This window comes from Daphnia pulicaria, chromosome 4, assembly GCF_021234035.1.
Source record: "Daphnia pulicaria isolate SC F1-1A chromosome 4, SC_F0-13Bv2, whole genome shotgun sequence".
NCBI classification, from domain to species: Eukaryota; Metazoa; Arthropoda; class Branchiopoda; order Diplostraca; family Daphniidae; genus Daphnia; species Daphnia pulicaria.
The window spans coordinates 15209225-15225488 of record NC_060916.1 but is presented as its reverse complement, the minus strand read 5'-3'; the positions used below and the strand labels follow the sequence as shown (position 1 = coordinate 15225488).

At 39.5% G+C, this 16264-nt stretch overlaps 5 protein-coding genes and 1 long non-coding RNA gene across 7 annotated transcripts; 3 read left to right on the top strand and 3 right to left on the bottom strand.

Moving 5' to 3' along the window:
• The first annotated feature begins 302 nt into the window (after positions 1-302).
• Positions 303-1988, top strand: LOC124337777. The gene is made up of 4 exons (XM_046791799.1): positions 303-444; positions 504-685; positions 761-924; positions 983-1988. Exons 1-4 carry the CDS (start codon positions 303-305, stop codon positions 1986-1988), a joined length of 1494 nt encoding a protein of 497 aa, XP_046647755.1.
• A 3869-nt stretch (positions 1989-5857) lies between these two features.
• On the top strand, positions 5858-7238 carry LOC124338316 (glycerol-3-phosphate phosphatase-like). The gene is made up of 5 exons (XM_046792452.1): positions 5858-5972; positions 6034-6194; positions 6251-6388; positions 6446-6798; positions 6855-7238. The coding sequence occupies exons 1-5, from the start codon at positions 5894-5896 to the stop codon at positions 7027-7029; spliced, it is 906 nt and encodes a 301-aa protein (XP_046648408.1). The 5' UTR covers positions 5858-5893; the 3' UTR covers positions 7030-7238.
• On the bottom strand, positions 6974-7379 carry LOC124338374. The gene is made up of 2 exons (XR_006917753.1): positions 7273-7379; positions 6974-7207 (listed from the first exon to the last, which is right to left on the bottom strand). It is a non-coding gene; the product is annotated as an uncharacterized LOC124338374 (long non-coding RNA).
• A 61-nt stretch (positions 7380-7440) lies between these two features.
• On the top strand, positions 7441-8438 carry LOC124338336. The gene is made up of 2 exons (XM_046792479.1): positions 7441-7593; positions 7698-8438. Exon 2 carries the CDS (start codon positions 7713-7715, stop codon positions 8313-8315), a length of 603 nt encoding a protein of 200 aa, XP_046648435.1. The 5' UTR covers positions 7441-7593; positions 7698-7712; the 3' UTR covers positions 8316-8438.
• LOC124338196 (exportin-5-like) lies at positions 8430-12356 on the bottom strand. The gene is made up of 5 exons (XM_046792274.1): positions 11912-12356; positions 11681-11857; positions 11256-11615; positions 8670-11189; positions 8430-8606 (listed from the first exon to the last, which is right to left on the bottom strand). Exons 1-5 carry the CDS (start codon positions 12197-12199, stop codon positions 8460-8462), a joined length of 3492 nt encoding a protein of 1163 aa, XP_046648230.1. The 5' UTR covers positions 12200-12356; the 3' UTR covers positions 8430-8459.
• A 673-nt stretch (positions 12357-13029) lies between these two features.
• Positions 13030-16092, bottom strand: LOC124338213 (heat shock 70 kDa protein II-like). Of its 2 annotated transcripts, none has more exons than XM_046792298.1 (5): positions 15904-16092; positions 15353-15835; positions 14981-15190; positions 14577-14924; positions 13030-14511 (listed from the first exon to the last, which is right to left on the bottom strand). In XM_046792298.1, exons 2-5 carry the CDS (start codon positions 15807-15809, stop codon positions 13379-13381), a joined length of 2148 nt encoding a protein of 715 aa, XP_046648254.1. In that variant the 5' UTR covers positions 15810-15835; positions 15904-16092; the 3' UTR covers positions 13030-13378. The 2 variants fall into 2 exon arrangements, with proteins under 2 accessions (XP_046648254.1, XP_046648253.1); XM_046792297.1 differs by having other exon boundaries at positions 15353-15828; positions 15904-16091.
• Between the last annotated feature and the right edge of the window lie 172 nt (positions 16093-16264).

Sequence of the window (16264 nt, the reverse complement as noted above, 5' to 3'; positions counted from 1 at the left end):
CCCTAGAGCAATCTAAATTTATCAATATGAGTCTTCCCCTACCAATGTTTACCCTTGAACTTGCATCGTCACCTTGTCCAGCAAACGGGGAACTATGTGTAACACTCCCACGAGGATTGATAATGCTCTTCTTTTTTTGAAGGACAACAAAGGTGACTTAGTCACCTATACGTTTTAAAGATTCCATCAGAAGTCTTTCGGTCATTTATTCTTACGGTACTTTTAAGTCAAGCCTGCCAAAAAATTTGTCAAGGAACTTTGGTGTTGCGCTGTGCCTACACTCAATCGAAATTTCAGTTGAAATGCCGCGAGTTAAAAGTGTTAGGTCGCTGTCGAAAATCTGCGTTGATTTTATATTGGACAATGAAAATTACTTTCATAAAAAAGTCGGTATGGGCTCACCAGATTTAGAGGAAAACACGAGCAGTCCGTTAGAGCATTTGCGTAAGTTAGTCATTTTTGTTTTACCCTGTAAAGTGTTTGTTTTAATCCATCAATTTCAGCCACAGTTGTGTTGGAAGAACTAGCCAAAGAATTCAGAGAAAAGAAATTAAACAAATACTCTTTCAGCATTAACAAAGTAGAATTTGTCGAGCTTATGATAACTCCGCACCTACGAACATTGGATCTTAAATGTTGGAGAGGAAATATCAATGTGCTCCGATTAGCTGGATCAAAGATTCCGGTAAGAAACTAAGAAAATACACATCAATGTTTTAAGAAACCGGAATGATTCTTACGGTTTTTCAAAAATTTTAAGGACTTGAAGACGTTAGTGCTTGGTTATTCCAGTGATAGCAAATACTATGGAGAATTTTTGAATTGCATTCCAAAGTTTTCAAAGCTTCAATTTTTGGAGCTGTCACTTTCTGGAGCTGGAGACGATTGCTTGAAGCTTCTTGGAACCTACTGCACAGAATTGAGGTACTAAATTACTTCACCTTGAATTGCTTATTTTTCTAAAATAAATTTTACTGTTAAGAAAACTATATGCCGGATACAGCGATGTGTCAGATGATGGAATTCGGGGGTTGTGCGTCGTTGGAAATTGCAAATCCATCTGTGCACTAGTTCTGGAGGGATCAAAAGTAACAACTAAAGGGATTCAATTGGCACTTTCAAATTTACCCGAGTTACAGGTATTGTATCACACATCCCTTCTCGAATGTCTCGCAGAAATAGCTCAAAAAGCTGTAGATGAAAAGCGGCTGAACATGCCCAAATATTCATTGTCATCACTATACATCCTCGAAAACACCATCTATAAAAATCAAAGTCTAGAACTATCTGTCCTTCTGTGTCCTAACATAACAAAGGTTCACATTATATGGCGAGAAGGAAGATTGACTGACGCTGATATTCTGAGCCTACGTTCACTTGAGAATCTAAACACTCTTGAAATCAAACACAACGCATTCCTTCCAGGTCTTACATTCGATGGAGGTGTTGCTCCTCTTCTCCAGACTGTTGGAACTACACTGAAGAAATTGAATCTAAAAGGATTCTTTAATGATGTAGATATTCAGGCCATCATAGAGTCTTGTCCTAACTTGCAATCTCTGACTGTTTCAGTCCAACGATTAAAGACGACCTGGTCGAAAAGCGAAGAAATGCCAACAAGAAATCCTGCGAGTGATCAACTCGCGTTCCTGGATCTGTACGGATCGGTAACTACCGAAAATCTAGTCGCCCTTTTGTCCTCACCTTCACTTGCCCATGTTCGTTTATCGAATTGTCCTTCTCTTACTGATGAAATCCTTCATGGAGCAGCCAACCAACACTCTTTCCGAAATCTCGAGTACTTTAAATTATATCACTGTCCATCAGTTTCTAAAAAAGGGATTGATATTCTATTTCGAGACACAAATCCCCTAAAAGAAATCCATTTAGCTTGGTGTGAAAGAATCAAACACAAAGATTGGATCACTTGGAAGGAATTACTGGATAAGCACAATTGGGATTTGTTATTGTCGCATCAGTTATTTTAGTGTGACAAGTAAATGGGACTATTCGCTGACTGTACGATCATTAACGCAACTAAAGGAGAACCAATACACCGCAATTTTCAATGCATGCCATTATTATTGATATTGTTTCTTTTCGAAGTAATGAAATTAATGGATTGCCTAAACCCGTTAAAGAAGAATTATTTTAACGTAAACGAATACAGGGTTAGCAAGCATTGTACAAGGCTTTCAATATCAAATATGTTCCAGCTTTATTTGAGAAATGGTTAACGAACATAAGAAATGTCTTACCAATACGAAGCTTATCAGCATGTTGAGGATTGAGGAATTACCTATTCTACATATCCGTCTCCAACCCTCCTCGCACGAAGGTAACTACAGAGAATAAAAATGTATTTCTTGACAGGAAAAGCCTTCAGAATTTTTAACTGTAAAGTAGATTGCCAGGGTGTGTTTAGTATTCTTGATCTTAAATTTACTGCTGTTTAACTTGAGCAGATTCACATTTCTTATTACACTTTACTTCCAACGCATTAACCTTCTCGAAAACAGATTATGAAACTCCCGGTTTAAAATAATCTTACTCGTAATTGATGTTTTACGAAATTGAGGACAGCACAGAAAATGATTTCTTAAAATTGTTTATTTGGTATGAATCATTCAACATGACACCAATGCCCATGAGCTATGCTCTTCAGTATACAAAAGCCATTATATATCCAACCTAAAAATAAAAAAAAAAACACATGTTAACTCAGTTTTAAAGAATATCTACTTTGTAGAACAGTGAGAATCAGATTTGTAGACGATCTTGTCTTCATCCAGAAGTCATTAAAGTTTTTTTTCATCATGACAATCTTACTCATTAAAATAATTAGAAAACTCACCATGAAGCAAGTAGTCCGAAGAGTGCAACGCGAAAACCTACAAAAATAAAAAAAATTAAAGCTCCAACTTTACCAATCACAAACTGACTTGACGAAAATCTCTCAGAAATAACAATAATCACTGAACTTCAGAACCCAATGCTCTAAATGTTAGAATTTCATCATAAAACCAACAAAACATGAATCCTAAACAATACTCACATCACAATAAACAAACGGTAGCAAGAGCTGCGAGACTATAAACGGACCAAGAGGAATCCACACCTGAAACAAAAACAAAAAAATGTTACTACTTGACCGATGGCAATTTGACGGTTAGCATTGCAATTTCTCAGAGCTTACTGAATTATTTGAAATCATTGAATCATAAACACGGACCAATAAGCAACTCATCATTGCATATCATCGAATACTTCATATTAAAAATCAAATTACCTGATAAAAAAACCCCTACAAAACGCCAAGGACCCAACCGCAGTGAACCTGTAGAAAATAGCATTGCGTTAAACAAACTTCTTAATATGAAAAACAATAATCCAAACAGATGTTTCATCAGCAAATAAAAAGTTGTCATCCATATACATTCAGACCCGAAAGATGAAAAATCATTTGAAACATAAAGGTAAAACCAATGTAAAGAGAAGTATGTCATACCCGATTGACGCGAATAGTTCGGTAACAGGACAATCTACAGCTTAGCAGAAACCTGTAAGCAAAAACAGTCTTAAGTTAATTCGAAAAACATTATACCGAAATTCAAGCCAATTGTAGTCTCCGTTTAAGGCACAACCTGTAGATCAATTCAATCTCGGTTGCTTCCTACGTGACCATTAATTTCCCCGTTCGTAATTTTGGCACCTCCCTTCCCATTGATTAAGAAGGAGGCGTGGCGATCGGGATAAAATTTAAATGACGAATACCCATAATTACCATTAGAAAACATTCAACAGGGAACGTGAAAACTGCACACCGACACCTAAGACACAAAATTGCTAGCTTTAGAAATAGATAGCAAGCTGCCATATAAAAACATAAATAAATGCAACAAAAGAGCTCAGTATCCTTGTAAACATCAACCCCTTGCGGTTCATCAGGCATATGCTTGTGATTATCATCAGAGCTCTAAAACATATTGCTACAATTTCATTCATCGACATACCAGCAAAAATGTCCACGTCCATGACTTGAGGAAAGGAGTGCGTGAGATTCAATCGTCCAAAAGGCAACCAACCTAAAATAAAACAGAATAATTAAGAAAAATCCTCACTAATTGGTACAATATCTAGTAAGTTTAGATTCAGTGAGGGCAAGTGATTTCATGTTTTTGTTGCAGAGCCATCGCGTATAACGGATGCATCGTAGTAAGCTATCATCAATAACGGCAATAAAGACTAGAAATATGAATAATTTTACAATTACCTAACAGTGAATGATGAATGCAGAACCCATAAACATATTGGAAATCCTGTTACAAAAAACTATGTTAGAATTTAAAAAAAAAATCACCTAAAAGTTACAAATAAGTTAAGATGTCATTGAAAATTAACCAATCAACACTGTCCTTCAGACTGGGGCGGTATATATAAATAATCATTCGTAGCACATCATCCTAAATAACGTCACTAAAATTACCTAAACGGGACGCCCCACTGACAGAAGAAACACTCGCCTCCCCACCAAATAAGACCTGAAGATGAAAAACAACTTTAATACAAATTGGAATGGAATGAAACAAATGAATATTGATACTTTCAATGTTCTCAGAATTTTTAAGTTACCATTGTTAAACTATCACCAAGATTTTGTATGACAGGGATAACAAATCATCATAACATTAATGACAAAAAGGAATGTGAAAAGACCTATACACACCTTTCAAGTGAATTCTCCTTAGTACACATATGGACTAGATGAACAACCTACGAGTAAAAAAATTATGAGATTCACGATGGAAGATAAAATGACTTTTAAATTAAGGGATGCTTCAGAGAATGTAGGTAAGGATGAATTAGGTGATGCATCATTTCACCTCAGAGTGGATAAGTTGTTTCCATCACATTCATGTAGAGGTTTAGAGTATGTAAGTAAATTTACCTCAACGTAAGACCAAATCTTGACGAGGAAAGTTTTCACCACCCATGCTTGATCTATCTATGAAAAACAATAAATTAGCTTTGCATATCACTAAGATATATTTACATTGTCAGATTAAATCAGTGGTAGTTAAATTTTGGAATCAATAAATTGACCTTGTCAAATTCATACGAACGAGACTCAAATTATCATCATGAAAATATAACAGCAAAAACACAGCTATCTACTCACCACGTTTAAGACCCATGAGAAAGCAGTACAGCAACGAAAATGAATCCGACTACATAGAAAACACGAATAGTTTAGCTTTCAGAAAACTTCAATGTTCATCAACTCAACTTTAATAAGAATACAAAATTGTAAGAAAAACTCAGATTAAACAATACTTTACCTTAGGTTGCAGTAGATCTTCAGCGGCTGAATACAAATGTTCAAGTGATTTCAAACGTGGTCGTCATCCCTGTCATCGAGTAGGTTCCCTCTCCCGGCGAGTTTCCGGTCCTCCGGAAAACTAGATGATGCCCTATTTATAATATAGAATATTAATTTGACTAAGCTACTTTATATTTGAAGACTCCAATTTAGACAAAATATTATAAAAATTATTAAAAGCAGCAGAATGAACTATGAATTACATTTTATTTTTATTTACGTTTTAGCTCGAGTTGGGGTGGCAACGCGAAGTCGCGAACAACCGCGCGAGAAATTGAAATCACACAACAAAGTAAAGAAAAATGAGATTATTTTTTCTTTTCGTTGAATCTCTACAGCAATCTGGAAAACGCGAAATTGTTGAATAGCTTTAAACCTCGATTAAAAACTTCACAATACGATTTTAACCTGCGTCTCATCAATGATGAAATTACAATTTCCCGCATTTTACCATCCCGTAATTCCCATTCACGCATTTTACCCTGAAATTGTCAATAACAACAAGAGATAAGAATGGCTGCCGTCAAGCTGTCAAAAGATATTGTGCGATCTTTTGTCAATTCTTTCGACACGGTTCTCTTTGACTGCGATGGTAAAAAGCAAAACAGTTAGCACCGCAATCATTTCCTTAATAATTTGGTTCACTTATTCAGGCGTGCTATGGGCTGGAAGTAAAATTATAAATCGCGCAATTGAGACGGTCAATTATTTGAAAGAGTCCGGCAAACAAATATTTTACGTTACAAATAACAGCACCAAAACAAGATCTCAATATCTTGAAAAGTTGACAAAACTAGGATTTAATGCAGAAGAAGTAAACATTACTCAAACCAATTGATTCATGATAAACTGACCATTTTCCCATTATAGAATGAAATTGCTACATCGGGTTATCTAGTTGCATCATACCTACAATCTATTGACTTTAAGCAAACAGTCTATCTAATTGGTAGCAAAGGCTTTGCCGAAGAACTGGAAAACCATGGAATAAAACACACTCAGATTGGGGTGATAAACCTTGTTTATAATTCATAAATACTTTTTATTAAAAATTCTTCCTCACAGCCAGATGTTATGCCAACTGAGATGCAGTATTATGTCAATGGAAAAATTGAAATGGAAGAGGATGTTGGAGCTGTTGTGATAGGATTTGATGAACACTTAAGTTACCCTAAAATACTCAAAGCAGCCAACCATCTAGCCAACCCAGACTGTCTCTTCCTAGCTTCAAATGCAGATGAAACCTTTCCAATGGAAATTCCACTAGTTGTTCCTGGAACTGGGGTTATGGTTAGAGCCGTTGAAACAGCTTCACTAAGAACTGCCAAAGTATTTGGGAAGCCATCAGTTGCAATGTTTGAGGCCATTTCAAAGAAGTGCAAGATTGACCCAAAGAGGACTTTGATGATTGGAGATCGGTAAGCAGAGATTAAGATGAACACTTCACATGACTCATAATGCAACTTTTTTACAGATGCAATACAGACATAAGTTTTGGAAAGAACTGCCAAATGACAACTCTTCTGGTCTTAACTGGTGTTACAAGCCTGAAACAACTTGAACAGTACAAAAACAATGAACAACATCTTCTGATACCAGATTTTTATACAGACTCATTAGGTGACTTGTTAGATTTATTAGAACAGTGATAGTAGATCAATTGGAGACTTGATTTGTAGTTTTCGAAAGGGCTTCTTTAATCTTGCCAATTAAGTTGTCGAGACCAAGGGAGTCCATTTCCACAGAACACGAGTCACTGTTTGTGTGTAATGTTAATTCGACGATCGGCGTATTAAGTGCGCTCACTTTGTTACTCTCCAATGCTAACTGTGTTTTGACATTAAAAAAGTGAATAGGAGATGAATGTGTTGTGTTAATTATTAAACAAATACCTTGAGTTTCCAATCAAAGTCTTTGAGATCCTTGTTTGATTCTGACATTTTCTTAGCCGGTCTGTTATCAAATTGTCGTATTTGTTATTGTGTCGACGATGCCATCTAGCGGGAGAAAATATATCTTTTTCACACACCATCTGGGAGAGAGTTCGAAAGTATCGGGGAATTAGAAAGTTGACATCCGAGCGGTTAATCAGTCAACACACATTTCGACTTAATCAAACGTTCTTCCTGCTTCTCGTATTGCAGGGTCAGCAAGAAACAGAAACCGATGTAACTGCGACGTTTCAAATGGACTTTAGAATTCTATAGTTGTTGGTAAGCTTAGTCTTTTCCTTATTGTTGTTTGAGAATTTCTCGAGATCTCTGAGGCCAGAAAAAAGTTTACACTTGACTAATCAAGATGTTCCGACTTATTTTAGATATTTCACAGGAAAATGGAACGAAGAATTGGGGTCGTGCTGCTACTGCACGTTGTGGCTATCTCAACAGGAGCTGTGAATGAAACAGCTGTTTCCTCTACAACCATTCCTATGACAGAACTTTCTGTGCCAATAGAACCAACCCCAAACACAACCATTTCGACTGAAAATATTGTTCCTCCCCTTCCCAAGATTGATACCTCATTGAATCTCCCTGGAAGTGGGACATCATTGCTGAATGTCACTTTAGATCACTTGAATCAACCTGCTCAGGGCGATGGTACCAAACGAAACAGTGTCCCCAAAAAAGGAATCAACAAGGAACCGGTCAAACCCAGAAAAGGAGCAGAACCTCCACCTGTAGAACATGTCAACATCACCAAAACGACCACAAATGCTACATTCAAATCCAAGCCGTTGGCTTCAGAAACTCAGAGCACTGAAGATGAAGTGTCATCACAACCAGACTACACAGCTCTGATTGTTGGCTTGTCCCTCGGTATAGCTATGGTACTCATTCTCGCTTCAGTGACATACTGGCGACTCCGGGACGTGTGGGAACGTCGTCAGTACAAGCGAGTTGACTTTTTAATTGACGGTCTGTACACAGACACCTAAACGTAACGAGTTCAACCTACTGTGTATAATGCAATAAGTCGTGCTTTCATTTGCCCTTTCTCTCTCAACTCACTTATTATACCCCAAATAAATAAAAAAATACATTTCAAAATATTATCATCAGTCCCCAAACCTTTTTGTATTTCATTCCTGGATAAACAAATCAGCGAGTCCAACATCTGCTAAATCCACCGTATCTCGTTTAGGTTGAGGTTTTAGTGAACCCATTTTCGGAAGGTTGGGTAGTTGCACCGGCTTGCGGAATAAATCGGCCAAATGCTGTCCGACAATCTGCAATCAAGAGTTTACAAAATGTTAACACAACTGTCAAAATCTAATAAAATGTTGAGTTACCTGGCTAGTCATTTTACGGAAAAGTTCCCGTTTGGATCGTTCCATCTTCTGGTTGATTTTTTGTCCACCGGCAGCGGCCAATGAAGCAGCTTTGTCCTGGTACTGATCAGCGTCCTCTCGACTGCATCCAGCATTGCGCATCATCAATTCCGACATGACGGCAGGATAAATGGGCAAGAAAGTGTCGTACATTAAGACTCCCAGATGGATCAAGGAGCTGAGATTCGAGTCGTGTTGCCCGAGCAGCTGGATTCCGTTGAGTAGATGAGACAGACACAGGGAGGCCACTTCGCTATTAGGGAAAAGCGACGAATTCCTGGGTATAAGGCCAGCCCAGTATTTGACAATCGATTCCAGAATGTTGGTCGCTTTGAGTGAATTGCCCGAATCGGGCCACCACAAGGAGCTCAAAAGAAACTGCAGTAAATGACCGCACAAACTCGGTTCAGCTAAAACCATCTTGCCCAACTCGCTGACGCTGGCCACCATTTGACCACCTGACGAAGGAACCTCGGCATCCATCATTTCTTCATTTTCTTCTCCTGGAAACTGACTGGAAATGGACAAAGTGACGGATCTGAGTAATTCAATGTAGTCTCGAGTGGCCAGGCGGACAACCACGTCACAAAGAATTTCTTGCAAGTTTGCCTGGTTCTCGTCGCGTTGTTGCTGCATCGTTTGCTGCCAGCGGCCGGACAGGCGCTGTAACATGGCCGGCAAAAAATAAGCTAAGAACGGCAGTAAGACTGGCTGGTACAGTTGGGCTGGACAGGAGTTGATGAACGGTCGACAAAAGACTTTGACAACCGTGCGCAATCTACAGTCCGGAATGTATTCCATTCCCTGGCCGCAGGTAGTGCCGGCCACAGCGACAGCTAATCCCGGAGTTGCATAAAACTGTTCGCCTAGGGTCTCTCCAAACGATCCTAGCATGATGAAGACGTTGTTGTGGATCTGGACGAGGAAGCTCTGCACCCGCTCCAACGGTGTCTGCTGTTTCTGAACGTTACCGTTCAGCTGCGAAATGCAGGCCGGCATGCCCGACTGAGACATTCCTCCTTGAGCCAAGATGCTAACTATTTCGCTTTCAAGCAAATCATAAGCTTTGGCGAAACCGGGAGAAAGAAGCTTTTGCGCTTCCGGTTCCCAAAGTTGATGGAGAACTCTGGCCAGTCGGAAAGTGTGGAACAGAAGAGGCGCCAGGTGCTGGGCAGCGGGATGACCCTTCAATGGATCGGTCGATGTTTTGCAACGCTTGAGAACAGCCCAAAACACTGAGGCGCTGGCTAATAGCTCCGATCGATTGCGTCCATGAACATCTTCAGCTGAGGGCTCCACTGGTGGTCGGTCTAGTCCGATAAAAGACATGAATTCTTGGGCGGAATTAAAAGCCGGACTCATGGCAGTCCACTGCTCAACTGCCGGTCTAATAACTTCGCCAATCAAGTCGCACTGCATCTGGAAGTTGGTGAATTGGTTCGAGATGATGAGTAGAGCTTCCTGCAAGGTAACCACTTCCATCCGGCTCAGTTGAGAGTCGTCCTGGGTCTTGCTGAGGCGCTCGACACTCGATTTGACATAGTCGAATTGCTGGGCGAGAAGCCCGGGATGTTGCATACTGATTTTGACCATCAGAGAACAGGCGTGTCGTCGAACGTTGCGGACAATCTTGGTACGGTTATCCTTGGACTGGCCAGGGCCGCTGAAGAGAACCGAAGAAAAGATGCGGTCAAGAACAGGTTGGAGCAGCCGTTGGGGGTCGTGGTGAACGTAAACAAAAAGGGCTGAGATGCAGGACAACAGCTCCGATAGAATAGCAGGATCGGTGGATTGATAGACTAGGCAGCGTTCCAGTAGTTGCGGGCCGGATGGCGCCTCTTTAGCCTTACAGGCCACTGCATCCAGAAACAAGGATAATGCTTCCCATTCAGAGAGAACTGAATTGGGGTTGTCTAGTTGACTGAGCAGCCATTGCTGGGCGTAGCAGAAGGTCACAGAAGGTGCCAAAACAGTGGCAAGGCGGACGGCCTCGACAAGATCGGCACGTAGACGTTGATGAAATGAAGTAAACTCTTCATCCGAGTCAAAATCCATTCCATCGTAGGCACACGCGGGCGTTTTGACAAACTTGCGAGCTACAACTCCAATCCAGGGCTCAATAACGGCCAGTAATTCAGGCTGAGGATTCAAGCGTTCGTGTTTGAAGAGAGCGACCCACAAGGAAGCAGTTGTTTGGTTGATGCTCAAACTGGGATGACGCGTCAGAGCCAGGACAGCTTGGAGATACATGGCAAACGTTTCCGGTTTGGTCACATCGGGTTCCTTGCCGTACAGTCCGCATAACTGAGTTCCCATTCCGACCAAAACTTCAGTTAGTCGCTTCAGGAAATTGTAATTGGCTTCTGTCAAAGGCTGTGATGAAGCCAACTCAGCTGCCTCCAACATTGACGCTATAGCTCCGTGACTGAAAAGAATCAGTAAAGGAGTTCTCTCTTTAGCAGGACCTTTTCGACTGACAATCTGTTCAGTGAAAAAAGAGATAAATCAATTAAATCCAACCATGAAAATGTTTCATTTTCTCTTTACCTGGAGGAGACATTCAGCTGCCGACAAACGGAACTTTTCTTCGGAAAGCAAAGTGCAGAGCAAGACCAACAATTGTCCGTCATGTGCCATGATGTGATTAATGGAAACCCATTCGACATGAGCTTGATAAACGGCAATAACGGATAGAGCCAGTCGACAATGAAATTGTGCTGCGGGGGCTCCAGATAACTTGAAATCGTGGTAGGCTGTGACTTGAGCTCGCAACAGTCGGGAAAGAAACTCAAACATATCCGACATGTTAGCCGTCAGTCCCTGTTGAAGATCTCTGCGTCGAACGGCATCTACCGACTGAAAAACGGCCACATCTTCTGCTAGGCGAAGAAGTACAAGAAGGACCAACTAAAAACAAAAACCATTTAAAATTCCTTTTTGATGAAAAATAAGTAACATAACCGTTGATTTACCTCTATTTGGTATTCTTTTCCAACTTGAGCCAAGTCTGTCAGCTCTTGAAGAAAGGTGGGCCACTGTTGAGGCCACTCTCGTTTTACCATTTCTACCACCAATCTTGCTATCCCGTCTTTGATGTAAGTAGGATCATTCATGTCAGTGCCACTTCCCATCAGATTCCACACAGCGTTCTACAGAAAGAGAATAGTTAATGATTGAATCCTTGGAAAGCAAAATAATAATACTTTAATCGATAGTTTCTCCTGGGGATGCATATCTTTCCACCTAAATTTGATGCAGTGCTCAACAAGCTGCAAACCAAAATGTCTCACAGTTGGATTTTTTGTAGATCCGGCAAGTTGCACACCAACAGCTGCACATAGTGGAGATTCTTCTTTAAATCTCTCGCAAAGATTGTATGCTTGATTTCTGGCATCAGCTGTGGCTATTGGGGACAGAGCAACGTCCACTGCAAGAATCAATTGCTCAGCTTCAGCTGACAATTGTGGCGGAAGATTACCGTGTCCTTCCATTCTGAAAATGTCTTAAATATGCTCTACTCAGAAGTAAAATCAAAAAGTCTAGCTGTTATTTACAGAAGGTTGGGACAAACTATAAACACCTTCTTCTAAGGAATGAGAAAATGTTCGAGCAATCGTCACATGTGTCCCTTTTCAAAACCGATTTTCAACAACGTCGTCTGCAGTACCGGAAAAACCAAATTCTTTGTAAAAACACTAGATGGCGGAACGGGAACGCTAGAAATTTAATTACAAGGCGCGAAAACTACATTTCTACTTTCTGTTTTTTTTTTCCGTAAACAACAACATTAAGCAAAATTGGAAAATTTATTTGTTAATACCAAGTGTTAAAAACTAGAGATAAAACTGAAAAAACAAAATCAATCAATGAAAATTAGATCATTCCTCATTCCTGGGAAGTCGTGCTCCATTTGATGAGGCTGATACTGAATTTTGAATGAGGATTTGGGTCGGTAATGGCGGGTTGTTTTCGTACAGCACCAGCTTCATTTTATCGGCGTCCAAAATGTTGCCTTCCATCACACGATTAACTTATGGTAAACTTTTGACAAGAAAATCTTCTCTTTTTATTTCCCCATTTGCATCGGTAACCTCTTCGTTAGTTGTTACAGCTCTAATAAGCACGTGTACGAAATTTTTCTTTACAGACAAGTACAGTGATCTTCATACTAAATTACTATGACAGGGCCCGTACGTCGGACATCCATTACTATGGTTTCCCAGATTTTTTTACAAAAAAAAAATGTTCTTTCCCTTGAAAATATTATCCAGGCCATTTAACAAATTTCACTTAATATTAGTTCCGAAACAAATCAGATTTTAAAAGGAAACATTGTTTTTGTATTTTACCAAAAATTGTTATTCTTAATTGACATCACAAAATATACCATTTGAAAATCAGCACATAGTAATGCAATTAGTTTTCTTAACGCAACTGCGAAAAACTCAAACACTTAAGTCAACAACTGACGGTTCGATTTCAACGTTGGACAAACACACTATAGAAAGCATAAATGTTACGGATAAAGGCAAGAAAGATGCAAAAACTGCATTAACATTTTGACTTTCAGTGACGTTAACATTCCGTTAATTAAAATTGGGAAATTTCTTTGTTAATACCAAATGTTCAAAACTAGAAAAAAAAACAACTAATAAACAGATTTTAAAAAATCAATCAATTAAAATGGGATCAGTCCTTGAAGCTCCAGTCGATGATGATGATGACTTTTGACTGAGGATTTGAGTTGGCAATGGCGGGTGGTTTTCGCACAGGACCAGTTTCATTTTTCCGGCATCCGAAATTTTGCCTTCCATCACACGATTAACTCCACCATTAATTGATTGAGAAATTTTGTTTTCACGGCCTTCAGTTGATTTATCCGCAGCAGTCACGGTTAACATACCGTTGGCGTCAATTTCAAAGGTAATTTCGATCCTTGGTAGACCACGTTTAGCAGGATAAATTCCAGATAAAATAAATTTTCCCAAAAGGCTATTTTCACGTGTCATGGCACCTTCTCCTTCGTACACCTGAATAAGAACGCTGGATTGGTTCTGAATTTTTGTGGTGAAAATCTTAGTTTGCTTCGCTGGAATCCTGCTGTTGCGTTCAATAAAAGTGGACATCACTCCCTCAACGATTTCAATCCCAAAAGAATGAGAGCTGGCTTCAAAAAGATGGAAATCCTTTGCAGCTTCCAAACTATATCCAGAAAGAAGAGCAGCTTGGGCTGCAGCTCCACAAGCGACAGCTTCGCCATGATGAAGGGATTTATTCAACTCCTTGCCGTCGAAGAATTGCTGTAACAGTTCCTGAAGCTTAGGTATGCGTGTAGATCCGCCTACTAGAACAATTTCACTGATTTCTTTCTTGTCCATTTTTGCGTCAATGAGAGCCTTTTCTACAGGTTCCAAAGTTCGGTGAAAGAGATCAAAACACAATGTTTCAAAATAGGATCTAGTAACGGGGGCGTAGAAATCGAAGCCTTCGCAGAGCGAGAGGATTTCAATGGTCGCTTCAGTCAAATGAGAAAGCGTCCGTTTAGCTCCCTCGCAGGCAGTTCGAAGTCGGCGCATTGCGTGTCGGTTAGACGATAAATCTTTGCCTTGTTCCTTCTTGAGTTTTTTGGCAAGATCGTCAACCAACTGAATGTCAAAATCTTCGCCACCCAAATGAGAATCGTTGGCTGTCCCCTCTACCTGAAATATTCCACCTTTGATGGAGATGACTGAAACATCGAGGAAACCACCACCAAGGTCGTAGATCAACACATTTTTTACTTCCGCAAATTTTTTCTCGAGACCTTAACAAAAAAATAAAAGAAGATCAATATTTATCTACACGTACTTCTAAACAAATAATATTTACCATATGCCATAGCTGCGGCTGATGTTTCATTCTGGACTCGCAGGACATTCAGACCAGCAGAAATCCCCGCGTTCTTGATTGCTTGGCGTTGGAAGTCGGTGAAATGCGCAGGAACAGCAATAACTGCATTCGTTACCTTTTCACCTAAGTAAGCTTCTGCAGTTTCTTTCATCTTTTCAAGTATTATGGTTGTGACGGTGCCAGGCGTGTACGTTGTGCACGTGCCATTGAGGTCGAACTGTACATTTGCTTGACCTTCAGCACTCTGCACAACTTTAAACGGCCAGTACTTCTGATCATTAGGCAAGGTTGAATCGGAAAACCGACGACCAATAAGGCGCTTTGCATCTAATATAATAAAATGAGAATTTTTGTAACAAATAAATAGAGATAGAAATTAATACCAAAAATTGTGCTTAATGGATTTGTGTCCATAAGATTTTTTGCCACCTCCCCGACAAATGTCGCTCCATTATTGAAACTCAAGCAAGATGGAGTAATACGATGATTGTGCTCATTTGCAACTATTTCCACTTTTCCATTGTGGTAAACTCCTACACATGAGAAGCTGGTGCCTAGGTCAATGCCAATACAGAGCTCTTGGTTTTCTTTTTCTACAAGTAAAAACAAATAATCAAAAAAATGTAGAAAGATTAGAAGTAACGATGAATGAAGTTTCTTTAACATTATTCAAAAAATATCACTCAAATAAAATTAAACTACACATACTAAGTATAAAGTGTTTTTAATTCATAAATAAGATTGACTCAACTCACCATCAGCATTCAACAACTTAGGTCTCTTAGCATGAGGATTACCACCAACAGCCGAAGGGAATTTACAAACAGGAATTGTTTTTTTCTTACTGGAATGGTTTCCCTCCGGTTCCACGATCTTCCTCGGTACCATACCTCCACAGCTTTTTCTTGCTGTTAGTTTAGGTACTCTTGGTTCCACAATCTTCCTTGGTGCCATACCTCCAGTGCTTCTTCTTGCTGTTTGTTTAGGTTCTCTTGGTTTGTAGGGTCGTCTTTTTAATGTGACCTTTGGAGTAGCAGAAGTTGTTGATATTTTTTCAGCTTCGGCTTCATCCTCCTTATTCAAAATTTCTTCAAGGGCTGCATATCCTGTTGACTGTGGTCTAGTTGTTCTCACTCTAGTACTTTTCCTAACTTCACAATTTGGAGTTTCTTTCTGTTTTGCTTGTTCATCATTTTGCTGTAAACCATCCATCTTTATTAATTCTTAAACACTGAAAGCTTGGATAAGAAATGTGGGTCAATTTAGGTGAACTGTGCTAGAAAGGATCATTGTACATTATTATTACCTGTTTAATCCTAAAACCAAATAACTTCACGTTAAAATTTTACAACACAAAAAGCAGAAGAAAATGCCTTTTCAGTTTCTTACCAACGATCACAAGAAATACTTGGAAGCGAGCAAAAATCGAACTTCAACAGTTCAATGGCTGCTGTAATTCGGCAATGTCCGGGAGGATCACTATCATCAGCGCTCCCAGTGGTTGCTTAATATTCAAAATGGCGACTATTTCACGCATGTTGGTTTTTGCACAATTTTGCAAGACTCGTATTTGTAGTCATGGTGTGTAAACTTTGAACTTTCCACAGGAAAATGTTCTTTTTTCTTATTCCCCTATTTGCATAAGCAATTATTCAGCTTTGACACGT

Excerpts from the sequence above, each read along its gene's own strand:
- LOC124337777 (XM_046791799.1), top strand. The coding sequence starts at position 303 with ATGCCGCGAGTTAAAAGTGTTAGGTCGCTGTCGAAAATCTGCGTTGAT. Across the intron at positions 686-760 it reads TAGCTGGATCAAAGATTCCG|GACTTGAAGACGTTAGTGCT; the intron begins GTAAGAAACTAA and ends AAAAATTTTAAG. Across the intron at positions 925-982 it reads ACCTACTGCACAGAATTGAG|AAAACTATATGCCGGATACA; the intron begins GTACTAAATTAC and ends TTTACTGTTAAG.
- LOC124338316 (XM_046792452.1), top strand. The coding sequence starts at position 5,894 with ATGGCTGCCGTCAAGCTGTCAAAAGATATTGTGCGATCTTTTGTCAAT. Across the intron at positions 6,389-6,445 it reads TAAAACACACTCAGATTGGG|CCAGATGTTATGCCAACTGA; the intron begins GTGATAAACCTT and ends TCTTCCTCACAG. Across the intron at positions 6,799-6,854 it reads ACTTTGATGATTGGAGATCG|ATGCAATACAGACATAAGTT; the intron begins GTAAGCAGAGAT and ends ACTTTTTTACAG.
- LOC124338336 (XM_046792479.1), top strand. The coding sequence starts at position 7,713 with ATGGAACGAAGAATTGGGGTCGTGCTGCTACTGCACGTTGTGGCTATC.
- LOC124338196 (XM_046792274.1), bottom strand. The coding sequence starts at position 12,199 with ATGGAAGGACACGGTAATCTTCCGCCACAATTGTCAGCTGAAGCTGAG. Across the intron at positions 11,858-11,911 it reads AGGAGAAACTATCGATTAAA|AACGCTGTGTGGAATCTGAT; the intron begins GTATTATTATTT and ends CTCTTTCTGTAG. Across the intron at positions 11,190-11,255 it reads CAGCTGAATGTCTCCTCCAG|ATTGTCAGTCGAAAAGGTCC; the intron begins GTAAAGAGAAAA and ends TTCACTGAACAG.
- LOC124338213 (XM_046792298.1), bottom strand. The coding sequence starts at position 15,809 with ATGGATGGTTTACAGCAAAATGATGAACAAGCAAAACAGAAAGAAACT. Across the intron at positions 15,191-15,352 it reads TAAGTTGTTGAATGCTGATG|AAAAAGAAAACCAAGAGCTC; the intron begins GTGAGTTGAGTC and ends TTTTACTTGTAG. Across the intron at positions 14,512-14,576 it reads AGCCGCAGCTATGGCATATG|GTCTCGAGAAAAAATTTGCG; the intron begins GTAAATATTATT and ends TTTTTTGTTAAG.